This window comes from Limulus polyphemus, unplaced genomic scaffold (assembly GCF_000517525.1).
Source record: "Limulus polyphemus unplaced genomic scaffold, Limulus_polyphemus-2.1.2 Scaffold581, whole genome shotgun sequence".
Taxonomy (NCBI): domain Eukaryota; kingdom Metazoa; phylum Arthropoda; class Merostomata; order Xiphosura; family Limulidae; genus Limulus; species Limulus polyphemus.
This window is the reverse complement of record NW_013666191.1, coordinates 478,750-501,982: the sequence shown is the minus strand read 5'-3', so window position 1 is coordinate 501,982 and position 23,233 is coordinate 478,750. Positions and strand designations below refer to the sequence as shown.

Sequence of the window (23,233 nt, the reverse complement as noted above, 5' to 3'; positions counted from 1 at the left end):
TCTTAACCCTAGATAATCAGTTACAATAAAAAAAGAAAAATGACTAGGTCTTCTCCACATTTTCTCCCTGCTCAACCTTATAATGTCACTCACTTCAAACATTTAGGTCAGTTGAATTCAGTGGTTCACCACAAGTGTTTTGTGTGTGTAATAGCTTTTATATGACATGTAAATAGCATGAAACTTGGCAAAATTTGCACTTCATACTCAGGATATTAGTCGACTGAGAATGAAATGTTCAAAATGTTCTTGCTGTTATATGATGTGATATATTTTGCATAACACTGTTATTTGTGTCCTGGGAACTACTACTTAAGTTTTTGGGTTGTGTTGAGTTTACTTTTAAATAACCTAAGAGAAAAAAAAAATCATAATTGTTTAAACGAGTTTACATTTGATGCAAGGATAATCTACATCTATAGATGTTGGGGAATCTGTTCAAAAGGACATTACATCCAAAGGTTTCATAAAGAAAATCAGGCACAGTGTTTGCATCTATAGATATTGGAAAAATCTGTTCAAAAGGACATTACATCTAAAGGTTTCATGAAGAAAATCAGCCACAGTGTTTGCTGCTATGCTGCCACCAACCAAAATTTAATTTCTTAGGCATATAGTGCAAAGTTGTCAAGTTTCACACTATTAACTGTGCTCAATAAAATTTTGAAAGAATCTTAACTGTCAGCTAAAACTACATTTTGGACAAACTAAGTGTATCTAAATGTTAAAACTTCAGGCAGAGAAAAATAAATTGTATAAGAAAGTATCTGTTTGTAGGTTTCCAGAGCTTGTGCTTTATATATCTAATATTGAAGTCATCATTATCAAAAATATCTGTCCTGATGAAACAAGAAGTCCTTTTCATAAATCCATGTTAAGTACTATTTATCAGTTACTAGTTTTTAAGATTATCCTTCAGGCGATTCCAAGTCATACGTGTTGATTTCATCAGTAGAAGTCAAACTGATATATTTTTAATATTGTTTCCTTCTTCCACAGTATTTACTTTTTATACATAAGGAACCACATCAGTAATTTATCAATCCTGAGGAATTTTCTCATTCCCCAACATTGAGCTTCACACAGCTTTACCCTCACTACTTTTTTCCCTTCTTTAATAAAATTTAACAGTGTTTTTCACCACTTAAGAAGATCTTAAGGATTGTGAAGCTCATCTTGATAATTTTTCCTTCTTTAATAAAATTTGCAATGCTTTTTCACTACTTAAAATCTTAAGGACTGCAAAGCTGAACTTGACACTCACTTTAGTAACATTCAGGTTCTAGCTATCTTTCACATAATCCTACAAACTTTTGATATCAAACCTGATGTTCTATGCAGAGTTCCATATTCTGTCTTTGTAATTTTCTATAACTTCTTTGTTTCAAGTTTCTATAATGTCTATGGAAGTTTAATTGCAACTTTTGTACTTGAAAAACATAGTTATATAAGTGTTAGTAAAATATAACTTCAGGTTCAAAGCTATAGTTATGTTCAAATGGGAGGATTTATAATTTTCTAGAAAGATCCTATTCCTTTTAAAGTTTACTTTTAATTATTTATTGTGATTGCATTAACCAGGAAAAAATAAATAAATTTTAGTAAATTACTGTGATAGATTTGGAAATTGTTATTCAAATTAAGTTGAAATATTTAAATATTTTTGTTCTTGAGTAAATTATTAAGTCATTTTTCATTTCTACAAAGTTTCCAGTGAAAGCATGATAGTTAATGTCAGATGCATTTTTTTACTTTATTTTATGATTCTTCTGTCACTGTTGTTGTATAGTGTAATCCTCTTTAGTTTCTAAGGCCATTTAGTCTGGTTAGAGACTACATTGTGCAATCTTCTTTTTAACATTAACAAAGCTGTTTCTGCACACCTAAAGAATCAAACCTAATTATATTTTTCATGAAGTCATTGACTAACCTGTCTTAACTGTAGTCTAGTCTGTCTTCCAAATCTTAAACTTGTCTCTCTTATTCTTATTGTTTTTAAATTCTGCACAAATAAATTATAATCTCTTATCTTAGTGATCCCCTAGATAATTTCACCAACTTCAGTATGAAATTTTTTCACCCTACTTTTCACAATAGAAAATAAGAGGTCTTAACCTGTCCTTATAAGAATCAACTAGTTGTCTTCCTATGAACCCCTTTCCAATAAGTTAGTATCCTTTCTTAGATAAGGAGACTAAAACCTGTGCACAATATTCCAAGTTACTCTTGAGTAGTGTGTTGTGTAAAGAGATAATTTCCTATTTTGTTATGTAATCAATATGTCTATAAATACATTCTAAAGTTATTTTAACTTTATCATTACCAACAGAGCACTACCTCAAAGACTCAAGGGACTTACCTTGTCTACCACAGTTCAAGATTTCTTTTCTTCAGTAGGTTCCCATCTACATAAAATGTGTGATCCATATTTTCAGTCGAACCAAGTCATTCTGTACTACCTTAACTTTCTCAGTACAGCTTGAAAGAAGAGTTTAATGTCATCAGGAAACTTAACTAATTATGCCCTTATAAATATTATCAAAATAAATAAGAAAAAGCAATTGTTCCAGCAGTGACCTTCAAAGCACTCCACTAGTTGCGAAATTGCAGTCTAACTATACTTGATTAATAACTTTTTTGCTTTTTCTTATGCAGCCACCCTTCAGGCTTGTCTTTTTCATAGCTCCCACTGATGTGATTTTTTAAGCTGATCTTATGTGTGGCACCTTATCAAAAACGATTTTGAAAATCTAAGTATATCGAGGCCACTTTTTTTTTTTTCAATATCCATATAATAAATAAAATTTTCAAGAAAAGTATAAGTGAAGCAAGATTTCTTTGTATTGAATCTGAGTTAACTCTCTTCTATGATATGATATTCCACTAAATCATTTTGCAGTACTTCTTTTATCTGTCTACTCCCACTACAGAAGTTATACTAATTGGTCTATAATTTCCAGGACAATACTTATCACCCTTTTTAACAACAGAAGTAACAGTTGCGACTCTCTAATCCTAAGGCATCTGTTCATTGTCTTCTGACCTAACACAGATGGAAGAAAGAGGCTTACATATTTGATTTTTGTCCTCCTTCCATTTTAATTTTATTTGGCCTTAACTCTTGTTATAAATACTTGAATTGATTAAGGTGGTGACTGCATGAGTAGAGTTGTTTCTTGAAACATAGAAGAAACAAAGACAGGTGATTGCTCTAACTCAAAGAGGAGGGTCTACTTTTTCTTCTCTCTTGATACACAAAGCAATGTCAGTGTATATATTCTGGTCTTAATTATCTGTTTAGTTAAACATTAATGGCAGAAAGTTAACATGAAAGAATTGATTCCATTTAATATTCTAATGTTTTGTTTCAGTTTCCTCATATGTGTCACCTAGCATTAGTCCATGTACACTACATAAAACATTTTGTTTAATGGTGCTTTAAAATGTCTGGCTATTGCACTAATCACATTAGCAAACATTTAGCATTAAGTACTTTTGTATCACATAAATATTTCATTTTACTATGGACCAGTTACTTATACTCCTGACCAAAGGCAATTGATATTCAGATAGGGAATGACTTAATTCTTTCAGTACAAATAGATTCTAATTTTTTACCTGTCAGAACTGATATTACTACTGAGAAATGTTACTGAGTAATTTTCTTCTATTTAACAAAAACAGCATGAGTCTGACAGCTATACGAACTCCAGAAATCATATAGTAGATTAAGCATGCTCTTTTGCAATAGCATTTTAAATTATTGTTTGTGTTTATTAGTTATTATTATGATGATGATAAATGTCCGAAACACAAATCACTGACTCAATGTAAAGAAATCCATCTAATATGTATACAACAATATCTCTAACAAAAGCTTGTAAATATTTCTCATAAGCAAACTTTCTGTCATTTTATACACAGAGTTTACAAGCACAGCTTGTAGCTTAATATTTTCTTTCAAATTTCCATTTAAAAACAGATTTTCACATTTAAGAAAATTCTAGCAACAGGAGTGTGGTTTTGAACAGTTAAGAACAACTTCAGTTAGAAACTGCATGACAATGCCTTGTAACTAAATTGTTGTCACCACTATAATACAAGATAGCTTTATATCTTTTTATATTAATAAATGAGCAATATGTAATAATAACTTGAGACTCCACTGCAATTTTATTTTTCTAATAGAGTAACTGGCTTGTGGAATGGGTTGCCTTCAGATGTGGTGGAAGCAGTAAATTTAAGGTAGAGTAAGGGAAAGCATAATAAATAGTTGAATGATAAGTGCTGGTTTTGAGTTATTTTAGTAGTTTAGTATAGTGGATGGGACAGCATAGATGGAACAACAGGTCCTTGTCCTTGTTTGTTATGTAATATTGTTGTTAGATGTGATTTACTTCTCTTGTGGCAAGAGCCCCAATGTTCTTAGTGAATAAAGCAAAACTTCTTAGCAAAACCCTCACATTTTTAAAACAAATGAATTTTTTTTGTTACAGCTCGATGACAAAGAATACAGTATTCCACCAGTGGAAAATTTGCCTACCCTGGAAAGCATCTTAAATGAGGTATAAAGTTTTCATTTAAATTAATAGAAACAAGTGGATTTTAGGCATTCACATCTTCTAACATTAGTAACATTTAGAAACAGTCGATATTGTAAAGGGAAAAATTAGTTTTTTTTTAATCATATGTATTTGAAATATATGGATTTTATGGAAATAAAACCAAAATGATTGTTCAACATGCTTAGCTAGTGTTATAAAACTTTTATCTAAAAATCTTTTATCATAGTTAATAGGATCTTCCCAATAATTCTGTAAAGCGATATTTACTTAATAATACTCACACTTAAATGAGTTGAATGCTAGATACAATGCTAGCCTGACATAAGTTGGAATTTTATGTATGATGTCTAAAAAATAATGAGGTTTTGTAAATTTAAGTAAGGTGAATGCTAATAGTCGTGCTAGATCTATGTACACTACACTTTTATATATAATGTGTTGCAAAGTACTTTTTACCAGAAGAAATAAAAAGTAATGATAACTGTTTATCAGAAGATGACATATTCAGCAGCTCTCTTCCTCTTATGGTTTTGTAAAAAAATAAAAAAAATCAGGAAGGGGTATTTCTGAAACTTTTCCCAACTATATTGAATGTAATTTGTTAATTTACTCCCATGCTTCAGTTTTATTTTGATCTGTAATTATTGTAGACAATGTACAAGGTAAATAGAGCTAAAGTAAGAGCTGACTGTCACAACTATAAAGGTTTTAGATAAGTCCAAACAGCTAATAATATGAACTGTATTGTAGTGTTTGAAATGTCTAAAAGATGTAATGCGGTGATTAGCACTGAACTGTATTGTAATAAACAGAACTGTAAATGCATACATATGTTCTGAAAATATAAATTCACAAATAATAAGAGCTTTAACATGTAAATTTATTGAATCAGGGGGGATTAATTTTTATTTTTCTTAAAACTTAAATTACTGTAACAATCACAAGTTTACCAAAGTATGTTACTTTGATTACTACTGTTGCAAAGATACGACATACTGTTATACCAATACATCACACAGTGTAAGAGGGGATATTGTCTAAGGGTATTACTATATTGATTGAAACTTCTTCATATAACGTGTGATTATAAGCAATTTGAGGATATTACTAAAACTAGTAGAAAACCTTTTCACTTCACATAGAATGGAAAGTCTTATGAGGGTATTATCATGTTAAAACAGGCCTGCATATTAAACATAGTGGGATGGAATAGAGTGTAAAATAATTGTTTGAACAAGACATCACATATAGTGATAATCCATGAGAGTGACACATGACTATTCACTTTACAGTTAATAACTAGCCATTTGCTAGTGTTAGCAATAATAAAGAAATTTCTTTACATAATGTATATATAAGGTCGTGAGAATGTTAATGCTTCTACAAAACTTAACATCACATAAATGCATTCTGATAATCCTTCAGAGAGTATTAATATACTAGCAATAAACTGTTTAACATCCTAAACAATGTCAATAATGTTAGTGTTTTATAATGTGACAATCTTCTTAACATCACATTTGGTAACAAGCCATGTAGAGATAGTAAAGTAATGTAGCCTGTGTAAGGGTATAAACAGGCATAATAATAGTTGCAATGAGTGAGGTCAAATCATATTAGGGTTGTACCATACTGATAAACATCTTTGAATTGTGTTATGATAAGTTGTTTGTACAAAACTTCTTCATTTAGTAATAGTACAGAAGTTGTCTTGTTGCATATGGTGATTAGTCATATGAGGATGTTACAATACTAATAAAAAATCATCTTTGTCTTGCACATGATAATATACTTGTTAATGTTGTTATATTGTACTGACACAGACTTTCTCTCATTCAGCCTGATGATCATTCCATAAGTGATGAGGAATTGTCTACTCAGCTTGGCCTTTTCAGTGAATTAGATGAACGCACTTCTCTGAGTAGTGCTGAATCCCGTAGTCAAAAATCCGAACGCAGGTACAATTTGTGTCAGAAAAATCTTAGTTACTTTTAAAAGCAGTATAGATCATATTCTGTTGAGTTGATAGAAGACTTGATGGAGTCCAGTGTATGCCAATTTCAAATGAGGAATTAGTGTTGGTTTCTGTATAAAGAATGCAATCCTTGGTGTAAGCAATAAGCTTTTGCTAAGATATTAGTATAATGATAAAGACTTTGAAGAACAGGCAAGTTATGTAGTTATTTATTATGTTTTAGCTTTAGTATTAGTATTGATACCTATAAATATTTTCTTTAAAACAAACAGAGAATAATGCAATTATTGAGTTAAAGTTAAAGTACTAGTATAGACATCAGTACAGGACCATTTTACCAATGGACAAAAGAGGCAGTTGCCAAGGGCCCACCATGCATTGCAAGTATAATAATAAGTAATAATGATAATAAACCAGTTTTTTCGGTATATTTTGTTTTTCCCTTTTTATTTCCTTGATATTTTTTATCACTTTAGTTTATCAAACCATATGGTATTTTCTTAAAACAAGGGGAGCCCACTAGTCTCCAAGACGCACTAGTTTATAGTTCGCTTAAAGCCTACCAGTGCCTTAATGTGGCACTGCATAAGTATACATCACCTGTAGGACAGATAGAAAACAATGCATTCATTGAGTTTCAGTTAGTACTAGTCTATACATCTGTTTATGCCCTCTCTAGAACAAATAGAAAATGTGATGTATTCATTTGGTTTCTATTGAAGTATTAGTTTAGATATTGATTTTGTAGATACCATCTATAGGCATGATAACATGCTTAATAATGTATTTTTATTCTGCATACTGATATAAGTTTATGTAAAATAGATAAAGATCATGAGGATTTTTTTTTTTAGTTTAAATAATTGTATTAATTTCTTGTATGTCATTTCGAGGTAATTTGGATAAAATAAACATAGGTCACCATCACACAAATTAATAGAAGAACATTGCACGTTGTCCTCTTGTGAAAATATCTCATTTTGATCATTTCTTGGGTAATTTAAAAAGTATAATCAGGTTTTTCACAAAGAAGTTCAAAAATTCATCATAAACACATCCTATAACAATCCTAATGTATGTAGAATATTCAAATTTCTTGGTGATATTTAACTGCAAACATGATTATTGATGCTGTAAAGCAGAGAATGTTTGATTACTTTTACAGTATTCACCTTATCTTAATTTCATACAAGTGATTTTCACTCTCTTTTTTTTCTTTTAGTTTTATATTACCCAATATACTGAAGTTCAAAAAGGCCTTGTTTTTGTAATGGTGAAGAAGATAAAAATGTATTGATTTATGTCCTAAATTAGAATATAAGTTTTATATGGTGTCTGTGATGACAAACATTTGATGTAAATATAAGAGAGGGCTTTCATAAATTTTTTTGTGATATCTTTAATGAAGATGAGTTAATGTATCTTTGATGAGAAGAAGCTTGATATATCTTTGATCAGAAAAATTTATTTGTGATACTTGGGAAAAGTTAATTTAGACAAGAGCACTTCATGAGAAGAAACAAGATGATATACTTTTGATGAAAAAGATATATAAATTTGATGATGAATATTTAAGCATAGATGATGTCTTTGAATTAACGATTTAAAGTAAAATCATTGATGAGATCTTTAAAATTAATAGGTACAAAATAGACCTCTAAAAATACTAAAGAAGTTCTTTGATGTCAGAACTTCAGATGCGATCTTTAAAAGTAGGTGTTAATTGCATTCTTTGAAGAAAAAGATGTATTTAATTATGATAAAAAATTAAATTGAGGCATTCAAATTTAAAAACATTTTAAGAGTTCTACTATTATATGATATATATATATATATATAGAGAGAGAGAGAGAGAGAATGTTTCTGCAAAAAAGGGAGTGATGAGGGATGTTGAACAAAAACTTAATTGCAAGTAGACTTTATGTAAATGAACAAGCTAGGATCTTTATAAAATGATATTGATTTCATTGTTTCTGTTAACAAGACCAGATGAAATCTTTGGAAATAATTTGTGGTGGAATGCTTGAAAAAAACAGAATCAGATTAAAAGATTGTCAAAACTAACTAGGGTTAAACAGTCTTTGTTAGTACAAATACATGTATATTAATTTACTTGATGGCTCTTAAGGCTGTATATCTTTAATCATGGATATATATATTTTATCCCATTTTAGCCATGAATGCATTGTTTTAATATTAAATCTGAAGTAACATTATTTAGTGACAAAAATCTGATAGTTACTTGCTCTGAAAAAAGTTTTTATTATTTTTCTTTATGCTTTGTCATATTTTTTAAATAATCTAATAACAGACTGTTTCTAAACAGTAACAATAATAAAATGATTTTGTATAAAATGACTATATTGTTGCATAACAATATTGCAAAGATGTTGTTGCAATTTGCAGATTTCATAAAATACCCCATTATGGCATTCATGGCTCGATCCTTCGACATGTGGTACTCAGGGGAGTATCTTCTCAGATTCAGTCAGCTTCAGAAAGGATTAATGCTGGAAAGCCTACTGCCATGGTAAGTATGATGGGAAGCAAGCATGGTAAATGTATTGAATAGTATGTTATAAATGGGTGCAAGGCTAGTAACTTTTTTTTGTGGAAAGTTGTTCATACTGCACTTACAAAAATGTTTTGTTCTATTAATTTATCCACCATTCTAATATATTGTGTTGAAATTCACTATGAAATTAATATTCTCTAAAAAAAAGATATTTATTAGGATGCTTAATGTTGTTAATCATATAGTCCAGAAAGCTATGTTCTTATCAGTGGTACTTAAAGTTTAGTCTTTTATATTTTTAAGTAGGCTATGTTACAGTTGTTTAGGTGTTTCTAAAAGATATATTCTGTTTTATCCAATTATTTATATTTTATATAAACATCACTGGTAGACAAACTTGATAAGTTATCATTGTTTTCACGTGTGTGCCTTACAAGTTAACCAGAAAAACCCTCCTTTTAGTATCATCACTGCTACATAATAGATTATCCACAGAGGTTACAGAAGAAAATTTGCAATGGTAGGGTAGGGAACCATAATAAAATGTTACCAAAGTAAAAATAAATCCATATATATTACAAGTTTTCTACACATGCCCACAGGAGTGTAAATATTATGAGGAATGTATTTTACACTAATGTAAATATGCATGTATAATACAAAGTGATCAGTATAAATTTGAATATAATTACTTACTATCAATGATAAGAATTAAAATGCAATACAAATTGCAAAAGACATGCTGTGAAAATAATCTACAGCACAATATAAAATTACTGGTATCTAATGGCAGATTTTTACCAACCAATGAACATGCACCAAGGTAAGGAAGTCATTTTTGCTATGTACTTAAATATGAGTACATATGTGTGTTTCAGTTATACAGTTTGTAGGTCTTTTAAGTTTATAGCCATGTATGTAACATTTGGTCTATAGTGAGTGCACACAACACACAAACTAGCAAGAACCAGCCACAGTTCCATCACCTTGAAACTAATCTAATAGTAGCATTACTTGACCTTTATGTACTCTTGATGGGACATAACATCATTCAGTAGCAAAAAGATTTAAAAAGAGCTTTAGAAAACATTTTAATAGGCAAATGCCCTACAGATATCAGCGTCCTTGGTCTAGTAAAAATTATCTAATAATGTTATCCAGTATTATCATCAAACTGATACATGGCAAAATATCCAGAAAATATTTTTCTGTACTAAGAACTCGGTAAGTTTTGAAAATGTTTTAATAATTTTTATTTTAAACAAACTGTGTCATGCTAAGTATTAAGCACATGTTAATGTTAGAGTAACTTGTATTTTAACAACTAATAAATATCTTTCTTGTATTGCAGGCTGTTTCATCTCTGATTGCAGTGGGGACTTTTCATGGTCTTGTTTTAATATTTGGTATGTAGGGTAACCTTTGATGAAATAATTACATATGTTTAAGGAAATTAGCTACATCTAACTGGCTATTAAACCTGTTGGAAGACTGTGGTTCTGATTAAAAAAAAACTACTTGATTCCTGAAATCTGCAAGTGTTATTTGGGTAATAACATATTGAGTAACATATTTTCAAGATGCAAACCCTATACAGACTTAAATGGCACCTATGTAATAATTCAGATATATGTTGTTATGGGCCTTCATACATGTTTGTGTTTAATAAGAAATCCTTTTGTAAGCTCGGACTAATACTTATTCAATATTTAGACCCAAAACAGGTCCTGAAGTGGTGTCTTGGTAATACTTCTTACAGTGAAGACTATGGATCTGTTTCAGCATTAGCTTTTAATGGAGATTGCTCTCGTCTCCTGTGTGGTTATGCTAGAGGACAGGTGTGTCTGTACTTTTATTTATTTCAGTTAGTTGTAGTGAAGTATAATTCTATCTTTCATATTAAGGCTAACATAGGGTGGTAAGTGCAACAAGTCTTGTGCAATATTTATATGTGAAATGGAAATTAAGCAGATATTTCTTTAACCACTAATACATTTCTTACAGATATAGAGTCTAGCCAGTGAAATACACATTTGAGTACATAAGATAAAGCAGGTGTCCTAAAGTAAGTTCAGTGGGAACACTAAGTCTTGTGTAGAGCAAACTTGTGAACTTAATTTTTAGAAATCCCAGAAGAAATACAAGTGGTATTTGGATTGGAAAACAAACGCTAGAAATTTCACACCAGATGGTTTTGTGTTTGTAATGTGTCCCCCACTGATGATGATAAACTGCTTATGCATTGGAAAGAGCCTTATAAAGTGGACATTGCTGGTGGTAAGAAATGATTATTTTAACCTTCTGAAGCAATATGTTCAGTGTGATGATCATCTAGGGGTCAATGAAGACATCCAGTTGTATTAGTAATTGCCTGTGGTCCACATTTAGAAGTGGCATCTTCATCCATCACTTAAAGAACTGATGGTACATTGGATGATGCAGTTGTTGATGAGGACTTGTTGAATCTTGACAGCTGTAATTTCAAAAAGATATACAAAAAGAAACAGTGGACTCATTCCCGAAAAAGGAGTTGCATTTTCTAATTAGTCATTATAGGTAGATTTTTACTGATGTTTTCCTCTGATAACCACTTTTATCCAGCATTACATACCACTTAGTAATGATGAACTGGTAAATTCAAAACCCTACCCTGTGCAATACAGCATTAAATAATTCCAAAAACAGGATATTCAAGAGATGATACAAATGAGTGTCATTAATAATTAAATTCAGTATTTGCATATCCAGTGATGATTATGAAAGAAGGATTGTTCCAACCATATGTGTATAGACTCCAGAAAATTGAACAAGGTAATTGTGTTTGATCAGAACCAATGTTCATGTTAAGATTTGTTTCAGAAGCTTGGCAAGAAGAAGGTCTTTACAAAGACTGACTATAGTAAGGGCTATTAACAGGTTCCAGTACCTGAAGAAGATGTCCCAAAGACTGCTTTTTTGATACCAGATAGGACATACAAGTTCCTTAAGATGCCACTGGTAGCAGAAGTTTTTGGATGGAAGTGATGGTATAGACAGCTACATTGATGATATTCTGGTACACATTACCATTTGGGAGGAGGATTTAGTACTCCAGTAGTTGCTTTACTGGTGTAAAATTATGGCTAGGCCCACAAAATAGATGGTTGGTAGTGATAGTGTGTGAACTTTATTGGTCTTCAGATGAGCAAGGGAGAGAATGGCTTGCATGAAGTCAATATAGCTAAAATAAGGGCTGCACCAAGATCCAGAACTAATAACTTCATCCCTCATTAAACAGCCAAAGTAGTCTTTCTTACATATTTAACAAAGAAGGGTTAACAAAACAAAATGAGGTGAAGTGAGGCCTAGGAGAATGCCTACATGACACTAAAGATCCTGCTTACCAGTAAATCCATACTTAGGTTAACAAACATTAACCAACAGCTCATTCTGAGGACTGATGCTTTTGACATTGGAATTGCAGCAATGTTATTATAGGAACATGATGGTAAGTTGTTTCCAGTCAGTTTTGCTGGCAAGAAACTGTGTGAAAGAGAAAAAGGGTATTCTACCAATAAGAAAGAGTATCTAGTTCTGAGGAATAAAGAAATTTATGGTGTACCTCCATTGGGATGGAATTTATCCTACAGAAGTATCAGATGGGCAATATTCCTTCACACCTATCAAAATATAATCAATCAGAAATAGGATATTCTTGAGGCTGATTACTTGATTAGAACCTTGAGAAAGGACAGTTTTATGTAACACTCTGTGTTAACTAACATTACAATGGATGGTGTATTTACAGAAGGTTTAAAATCATTACTTAGTCTATTAGTTATGCAAAATATTGATATAATGTTGAGGTTAAAAATTTCATTAGATTTTATGTTGATTGTTGTACAACATTCCAAGTTTAGTTGTTGTACTTTTATTGTTGAACAACATTCTATGGTTTGTTATTGTATGCAGGTTGTTGAATGACATTCTAAGGTACCTAATATTGTATAAAGTAGATGCATGATATAAACAAATCTCTTACATAAAATTAGTTATGTTATTAAAGAAATTTAGTAATTTCTTTGTGAAAGGAGAAGTAATGTCAAAAATTATTTACTGTCCTACCTCTTTGGTGCATTCAGAAACAGTGTCATTAAGAACTCTTTTTTTTTTTTTGTACATTTAGATGGCTATATATATATATTGACCATTGCAGTTACATTGTTTAGGCATCAGGATATCTGTTTGCATAGTCCATAAGGATTACTGTATACACATGGTCCTCTTTGGATGGTGAATATATGGGACCTATTAGATCAGTAGCAACTCTTTTGAAGGTCTTATTAATCACTGGCATTCTTTCCAGTGGAGCCTTTGGGACCTTTCCATTGTGTGTAATTCTTTTGTAGATGTCACATCTCTTTTTACTCCAGGCCAGTATAAGTTACTGAGGGACTTGTAAGTAGTTTTCTTAACACCCATGTGTCCACCCATCATGGAATTGTGGCTATTTCCATTACATGGTCATGAAGCCCCGTTAGCACTACAGTTTATCATAACTCCTAACTGTGGTTCACTCCAGGATCTTTGTACAGTCTATAAAGAATTTCTTCCTTCTCCTGAAAGACAACTTCCTGCTAACCTTTTCTCTTGACTTCAGTTCTGTTATTCTTTTAAATTTCTCAAAGAATATATTATCCTGTGACATTTTGCACTAAATGGAAAGAGAAAACTCAATATAAAAGTTCTTGTACTTTTTTAAAACTTGATATTTAAATCCTGTGGGTAACCAGATGCTTAAATTTCTAATAACTGTAATATTGTAAGCTATTCATTTCAGTAAAAAGCTAACAAACTTTGTTATTTTATATATTTGTAGGGATTTGTGTTACCAAAGTTATTTCCCTGAGAATCTTATCAAGATATGAATAGCATAGCAGAACAGATAATTTAACTTAAACGTTTTGCATCTTTTTCTTAGTTGACAATGTGGGATCTGACAAATGGCAAGTTGTTGAGAACAATAACGGATGTTCATCCCTTGCAGACAGCAGTATTGCATGTTAAGGTAATATTTAAGATCTGTATGTTATCATTGTGAACATATTTTGTATTGAACCATGCTGATATTTTAATAATTTGTATAATTTCGTGAAAAATATTTAATTTGATTTTTATTCCATATTTTTCAATGTAATTTCAAGTTTCATTTGTTCTTCAAAACACTGGAATTACCATTTGTTTGAAGAAAATATATACCCTGCTCTGTCATATAAAGAACTGTGTTGATGTTTAGAGAAAAATAACTATGGATGTTCCTTCTCTTGAAAAAGTCTAGACTTCTTAAAAATGTTTTAATGCTTTGTTCTAACACTTATTTTTGTCACATACTCTTTGGTGTAGGTAATCATAATTGCAAACACTGTTCATTTAACAGTTTTTATATTAATATATGTGTTATCTATACAGTTTACAGATGACCCCACTCTGGCAGTGTGTAGTGACAGTGGAGGTTCTGTGTTTGAATTAAACTTCAGGTGAGGGAAGTCTGCTAAACATTTTTCTGGGAGATTTTTACTTCTTAGTGTACTAACAAAAACACTTGGGTTTTAAAATAAACACTTAAAAAAATACTGGGAATTCTGAAAAGTATTAGTTAACATTATACCTTATCTACAGTAACATGGAACAGAACAGTCAAACCTTTGATTCCAGTATACTCCTCTAAATGCTGGTTTTATATTTTGTGAACTATGTCACTGTATACGATCCTATGATGATCAGTTGTCACTGATGTTTCAAGGAAGAGGTTGTCATAATTAACAAGTGTATTTCCAGTACTTCTAATGCTTATAAAATTTATCCAGGGTCATCACTCCTTCACCCCAAGGAGTTTCTTTTAGGAAAATTTATGTTATTAGAACTCTGTCCCTTTTGACTAACTGGTTTATTGTTCCCATATTTTCAGTTTGCCTGTAGTAACCCATTAGACATTATGGTAAAAAAAAAAGTTAATGCATAAAAATTAGAGAAGCATCTCTACATCTTTTGGTTCAACCAGAAATTTTCTGTACCTAATGTTTAACCGGATGTGCATAGGTTCTGTCCATTGAACCAACTCCATATTTGAGAAGAAAATGTTGACTATAATTAATTTATTACGTGTATCAATGGAAATGGGGCACAATTTTAATCAAATGTGCGAAGCTATTGCACACAAAAAAATCAAATGTGTAACAAATATATTTGTATGCAAGATATTTCCATGAATTACCGATGTCAGAGTGCAAGGTGATGTTCATGTGAAGAATAAAAATACTTTTGTCCATTTTGCATATTGCATTTGCATAACTTCTAGAATCTCCACAATGCATATGTACAGTTTTATTTAATATCCCTATATGCTGTATTGTTGTTATTCTTCTCTGTCATGAACTGTTGCTAAATCAGCAATGTTGAGTCAAATGGATAGTTGATAAACTTGACATCAAATATAAAATAACATGTTTAATGGCACTTTGTGAAAGGTTTTGCATGTGTACTTTGACCCCCGCCCATGCATTTAATGTTCATTGTTGACTAATGTAATACTTTTACACTTCTTTTACAGGAGGGTCATGGGAAACAGAACCTGTGAATCACGGTGTATTTTTTCTGGAAGGTGAGTCAGAAAGTTTGTTGTAAGTCAGCTATGTCCTGTTCACACTGTGTGTAGCAAATGAGATATTGTAAGCAAATTGTTGTCAATTTTTGCAATGGTGCACAGTATAAAAATACTTAAAATTCTCTTATCTTAATATCAAAATTATTTCACAACTTTTGCATTGTTGATATTAAGGATACTTCTCCTCCTTCCCATTAATGTATAATGTTGAATTTAATATGTTTTGTATAATATTGATGAACATCATAAATAATTCAGAATTTTGTGAAAAAAAATATTTCGTGGTAGTAAACTTATTTTACTTGTATTAAAGAATTGGGATTGTTCTCTACATGAGGTAGTTTTTATTATAATGTTTTGTATCTTGCATTGATACATGATGTATTTTAATGAATATTTGGGTTTAAGTCTTAATAATTGTCTTATTTCAGTCGTGGAGAAGTATGTGCATTAGAGCCTCTAAGGATGACAGTCAATTTCAAACATCACTTTGGTCAAGATGTTTGTCTGCTAGCTTTAGCAACAGTGACAAAAGTAGGTATTTTATGGTACAAAAAAACAATATGTACTTCCTGCACCTATGAATATTTTGGGTTGTGTGTATGGTTTATTGTGTTAAAATACAATACATTGTGTATACCTAAACATTTTATGATTTGAGGGTGTTTCTTGCAACCAACTTTATCCTGTGTAAATTTTTATTTTTCTTATTTGTAGGTGATTGTTGTAACAATAAGACCTACACTTCGAGTCTACTTTACTCAGCTTCTGAAGGTAATTTGTTTCAGTGTTTCTTCTCTTGAAATTTTTTGAAAAGTAGTTTAAACCTTTTTTTTTAATTAGTACTTGTGTTACTTGTACTCTTTTTTCTTGTGTTACAGGCTAACCAAGACACACTTCCAGTGTTAGGATGGCAGTTTGTTCTTATTCAGATTTCAGCCAATCAGCGTGTAATAGACCCTGTTCTTGCATTTGGACGGCAAAGTGTTCTTTACTTTTATCAGGTGCCCTGGTGTTTATTTCTTTTTCTCTTAAGTTACCATTGCTCTTAAGCACATGTAAAATAATAATTAAATGCATGAAAAGATATAATTTACAAATGCATTTGTTGTAACAAGATAAATTCTCATATTATATATATTGTACCTAACTATAAGTCATGAAAAGTTTTATAAAAATAGTAGTTTGTGGTGCAAAAAAGTTTTGTATTACATATTTAAGCTAATGATGATGGAACTTTTAAAAATGATGGTTAATTGAAACATTATATTATTATGTTTTTATAACCTATAATTATTACCATGAAAATTCAGTATGAGTAAGAAGGATCCAAAGACCACTTACATCATGCATTAACTATACTGTGCTTAGTGACATAATGTGTGTAAGAATAGGCATGTTGTGGGGATGCCATGTGTGTTTCATTAATGAAAAGAGAAAATCATTTAAACTCATTTACTGATTTACATAAACGTGATTATTGTTCATAAATAAGCAAAGTTGTTTAGTATAAATGCTTTGCATCAGTTCATTGATTCTTGAGGAGTAATGGTTGAAGATTTTTAAAAGTTTATCCTAACACAAATGGAGAAAACATAAATTAAACAAAACTTGTAATACATCTACAGTGTATTGACTTTGAAGCTTCCCTGTAGCTTTGTCACAAAATAGTAGTAGTTTGGTTTTATTCTCTAAACTTCCTTTGTAGATTTTTGTTTTTAAAAAATGTAGTAAATGTTGCTCACTTAACTTTAAATATGTTTTATAATTTTCTGGAAATAAAAAATAAGTGATGTTTGAATAAATATATTAATCTTGGGTTGTCTATAAAGCAGTGTTTCTCAGCCAGATTTGCCAGGTTACCCCTGCATCTGGGTTTTGGTTGTCATCCCCCCCCCCCATTATCTCTACAAGAATGAAAAAACAGTTGTCATAGTTCATAACAAAGGTGATATGTGCACCTCAAGGACAAAAAAAAATCTTGACTCAGTGCAGACAGCTTGTGACCCCTTTGGAAACCTGCTCATGACCTCAAAGGGGTCGCAACCCTCCATTTGAGAAACTGCTGTAAAATATTTACTGACTCAGTAATTTCTTGTCAAGCAGTTAACAATTAACAGTATTTGAAAACATGTGTGTTATGGAAATATCTTTAATTGCAGAACATATTTCCTTAGTCTTACACAAAGATTTAAATTTTCAAGACCATATGTACTGCAACAGAGTATAAACTGCAGTAAGATACCTTGTGAATGATTTATATTAAAAACACGGTGTTTGTATTCCTTAGAATAAGTTGCATTTAAAACTAAAATTTAAAAAAATTTTTTATCAATATAATCTATTATTATACATAAATAAATCAAAATCCTTTGATTAAAGATCTTTAAGTGTTTTATTTTTTTACAGCATTATTGTTAATTTAGATATAATTTTTATTAAACATTTTCCAGTGTTAGATTTTTTTATGTATTGATATTTAAGCTGAATGTACATATATAATGGTTTGATAATTTTTTTAAATATTGGGCTTCATTGTTTTGTTTTTTTAAGGTTAGCTTTGCAACAGCAGAAAAGATCAACTTTATTCCTCTTCAGAAGATGGACCTACAACATGTTGTACAGAACTTTATGGTAATATAAGTGACTTGAATTAAATTTATTTTTATATAAACCTAGTACTAGAAATAATTTCATTTTTAAGTTTAAATACTGGAAAATACATTCCTTTGTTTTATTTTGTCTGTGTTTGTTGTTAAGCACAAAACTATCCACCAAGGGTACCTAAACCTGGTTTTTAGCATTGTAAGCCTTCAGACTTACTGCTGAGAAACTTGGGAGCAGTTAGTTTAGATATATTTTGGTTCAGTAGATTATTCTGGCATTGAATCATATATATGTAGTGCCTTTAAAGAATTGATATAAATAATATTTTGGGCTTTGCACTGATATCCTTATTATCTCATTGCGGTGACTGTGTTTCATTTATAGTCAGTGTAACCTCAGAAATTTCCAGTTCGCCATAGATGTTGCAATTAGTGTAATTGTGAAAGTTTGGAAAGGTGCTGTGGAAGAACTCCCATTTCTCAAATATATGTCTCCAGTGTTCTTTAAGTGATTGATCAGATTAAATCCCTTTTTTTTTTTTTGGGAGCTTACAACTGATTACTTTAACTGTTTTCTTTGTACTCCAGTAGTGTCACAGGATGACCTTAGAACTGTGGTTATTTTAAAAACCAGAAACTATTTTCTTCACTTTAAGATTTGAGTAATGTTTTAAGGTATCAACTTTGCAGTCTGTGTGTGTGTGTGTTTTTTTTGTTTTTTTTTATATGTGAACTATCTGTTAATGTGTTTTTTTTTTATGAACTATGTGACCTTGTGTGAGCCTGGCAATCTCCACATAAATAGAGGGATTTTCAGTACATAAAAGCTATTTTCTGCATTTTCAAGTTTGAGCAATGCCTTCGACTGTAGATTATATGTACCCACTGTACAGTGTTTCTTTTACTTATCCAGTCTTTCCACTAGCAAAAACCACTGCCAGTCACAGTGACCAGTTACTTTACTGATCACCATACAAAATGAAACATCCATTGCCTGACATCTGTTCACTTTTAGCTTTTAATAAACCAATAAACATGCACATATTTATGTAGAAAAAAATAAAGTGGGAAAAAAAAAATCTTTCAACATAGCTGCATTATTTTTATTAACCATCTGTTCATGGGCTCTGTCAAATTGACTGAACCTTTATCTGTGAAGCTAATATTCACTATAATTCCAAATTTACTAAGCATGAATTATAGTCCATGAAATTTGGCAAGCTTTTATGAAAACATTAAAGTTTGTTTCACACATCAGATAATGTGAGAGTGAAGAAGACACATGAATCTGTTGAAACATGTTTCTCTAACATAAAGACTTCTGACAGTTTATTCCATTTACTGTGGCTTTTTGTTCTTTAACTACTATACAGGATATTGTGTTATTTTATGATTCATATTTTAGACACTTGCAGTTATGTATGGTTTGTGTTTTTGATTGACTAGAAACTTTAGAAGATTATTTTTGATGTTAGAAAATTCTGAAGTAGAGAAATCAAAGTTTAGACACAAAAAATGAAGATTGAGAATTTTTAAATATATCACTTTTGAATTACAATTGACTTAGTATACATGCACTAAGACAATTATCACTCACAAAGAATTTTCAGCCAGTCAGACTGATGGAAATGCTACTTATGATGCCTACATGAAATATGTGACTAAATGTGGTCTTGACATTCTCACTTGAAAATTCTTATCCTTTGTCACAGCTCTTTTAATGGTCTGAGATGTGGAACTCTTCTGGTGTATAAACCTTCCGGGTTAGGTGTCATGGTGCTTAAAGTGATGTACACATATTTCCATGTGTCACTGATTCAACTATGAGGTGTTCTTAGGAACCTTCTAACCCCTCCGTGTGTGTGTCTCACTTTTTCAAGCAACAGAAGTTTTCAGTAACTGATAATGTTTTTAAGTATTTCAATATTTTGAAAATTTAAACTAACTTTAGTAAGATAGCTCTGTTTACAAAACTGCTTCAGATTAAATCTTAGAATTCAGGTAGAGTGATGAATCTGGAGATATATGTGTGGCTAGTCATATTCTAAGTATATATGTGTAATATATGTTAAAGGGCTATAGGATGTAGCAAGGATGGCAAATAGGTTTTAACTGGTGTGCCAAAATAAAATAAAGTGCCATATAGTTTCAAGTGTGTCATGTATTTATATATACATATATCAATATTTTCATTTTTAGAGTTACAATGTAACATGTATACATATAAATACTGTATTTATTTGTGTGATCTTTTTTGGATCATTTTGCAGAGTTCACTGAGCTTAGGCATGATGCAGAGTAAACCAAGGATGAGTTTCAGTTATTAAGGACTCAAACTAAAACATAGATTCTTATATTCGTTTTTCTTTTATTTCTTTTTTTCAAAACTTTCCTTCACTATTGCTAAGTTTCAGTGTGCTATTAAAATTTCATTGCACATTGTGTTTGGCACACATGCTGCCTATTTGCCATCCCTTCACACACAATATAGTTACAAAATAGTATATAAAAATGTTAATAGAGGGTTAAATATACATCTAGAGCTAGGTATCCATTTTCAAGTTAAAAAATGTTAGAAGTACACATACACATTTACACTACATGACTTCACTTCTTGGAATATTAGCATTCCAATTTATTTTTGCAAAAGTTATGTTTTAAAGATGTTCATATTTTATACAATTACAATTTTTCTGAAGCACAAGAAGAAGGAGTGAAGTTATAAAGTGTATATAGCAAATTTGTTAAACTAAGGGGTGTAATTATTTTATTTTATAATGATATTTGAGGAAAACCTATTGGTGTATTTAAAGTTCTGACCTGAACTTAATCTTAAAAACAAATATTATTCTAAGAAAATCTAATGAAACAATTGCTTTTTTATATATTATAAACCTTGGCCATCCAGTGGTTAAATTGTCGTACATTGGTTACGATGGACACATCTGAACAGTTGCATCTTATTGATATTCGCAGTGCAGAAGAATTAGAGGTAAGAACTCAAGATAATATAAATATATACTAATTGATATATTTTTGAGTATGAGATTATGTCTTTGGAAAGTACGTATCTTTTTTTTTCTTTTACATGTTTATGTGTTTTCAGTAACTATTCTTCATGACAGTGGTTGTTCATAAAGCATGTTTTTCAAGTATAATAAACATATTCATTGTATATTTATAAGCAAACTAAATACCTTAAGATTGCAATAGAATTGAAAATTATAAAATTAATAGCTGTTTTTTTTTCTCTACATCTGTACAGGTCCTTGACATTGGAGATGTTCAACTTGTATATGGTACTAGTCACTACAAAGGTTTAGCAACTGGTGGGAATGTTAGTAAAGCCATGGTAAGGAGGAAAAAAATCAATATTATAATAATAAGTTTTGGATTCTTATAGAAAAGTTTTGAAAATTAACATTTATAGTACTTATATACTAATTGAACACAGTTTTGGTTTTACATAAAAAAATATTAGGAGTGTAGAAAATATAAAATTTCACAAGGTTGAAAAATTATAAAAACTGTTAGGAAATTTATAATCAAATTAAATATTTATTTTTATGTAAGAACCTGATCCCATATAATATTAATATATAGATGAATGATTTTGTTTTGAACAGCAAGATACACAGTTAAAGATTTAGAGTATAAGTTCCTAGTGGCTTCACTCCACGTATGATGTTTGGATAAGAGTGTTTTATGTTCCTAGTTGAGGATAATTAACCTTCATCATGTCTATTGGGTGTTTTTTAAAGTGATAATGAAAATCGATTAACATAATTCACAGCTATCAAAAATTAGTAAACCAAATAGTTGAGCCAAAATAAATCTGAAAATTGTACAGTGAATATATTGTGTTATATTGTTGTTTATGCTAAAAGTCAAAATTTTTGATAATTTCAAATCAAGAAATTTAAACAAACTTGCACAACTTCCAAGTGAAAGTTTGAGGATAAGAAAAAACATGAGTTTATAGTATCTGTGATCAAGAATGTAACTAAGCAATATTGTTATTATTTGTTATATATTGATCTTGTTTAAACTAAGGAAAAATCAAATTTCATACTTAGGCTGTTGCAGGAGAAAGAGCTTGTTTCTATTCAATGGCAGGATTTGGATCGCAACTATTGCTACTGGGATTAAAGTCTGTCCATGTCTTCAGTCCACGTACCTGGAGTGAAGTAAGTTAAAAGTTGCAATTCCTTATAAAACAACTTAAATTTTTGTCTGTAATTATATTTAGAATTTTAGATCATGTCTTCAGTCCACATATTTGGAGTGAGCTAATTTTAAAGTATTGGATTTATGAAGTGTTTTTAATCCAATTACTTTAAGTGTATCAAATTTAGATTATTGTACTGTTTCTGAATTAATTTACCTATCTTAAGTCTGTTTATACCTATATTTATTGAACTTAGACTGAGATAAGCTCAGAATGTTATATTTGTTACGAATTTATTTCAAAATTATTTATCTAAAGCACAACCCTCTCTTCAATGTGTGCACTATAAAGTATTTCAAAACTTTGAAATTGTTATGAAGCAGAAGCAGCACATCATAAAAGTCATTTTACAATACCTGTAAACTTTAAATTACAAATTTCATGTTCATACAGTTGGCCCTGGTGGATACGACCCATCCCAATAATGACTTCATATTAAATACGACTTTTTTTCTTTGCATGAAACAATTTTTACATTGATCTGACCTCCCACGAATGACTTCCTAACAGTTGCAACATATGACCGTGATTTTTGGGCAGAAGGTCGAATAACGACCTCTCTATAATGACTTTTCTTCATATCAATAATGTAATTTACAGAGACACATGAATACATTGTATACAGTATTGAACAAAGAGTCGCATGACCGGAGATTGCTTCACAGCTTAGTATATGTATCTTGGTACCCTGCGGTGTTCAA

At 30.6% G+C, this 23,233-nt stretch overlaps 1 protein-coding gene across 1 annotated transcript in view; it reads left to right on the top strand.

Annotated features, from left to right (window-relative positions):
* LOC106459252 (vacuolar protein sorting-associated protein 8 homolog) overlaps positions 1-23,233 on the top strand; it is a 76,722-nt gene that overhangs the window by 2,611 nt on the left and 50,878 nt on the right. Inside the window, 15 exon segments of the mRNA XM_022385696.1 lie at positions 4,497-4,565; positions 6,405-6,523; positions 8,947-9,070; positions 10,407-10,461; positions 10,769-10,893; positions 14,016-14,102; positions 14,504-14,571; positions 15,645-15,695; positions 16,130-16,232; positions 16,416-16,472; positions 16,580-16,702; positions 18,252-18,332; positions 21,213-21,296; positions 21,570-21,656; positions 22,381-22,535. Of these exon segments, the coding sequence (XP_022241404.1) occupies positions 4,497-4,565; positions 6,405-6,523; positions 8,947-9,070; positions 10,407-10,461; positions 10,769-10,893; positions 14,016-14,102; positions 14,504-14,571; positions 15,645-15,695; positions 16,130-16,232; positions 16,416-16,472; positions 16,580-16,702; positions 18,252-18,332; positions 21,213-21,296; positions 21,570-21,656; positions 22,381-22,535 (1,388 nt within the window).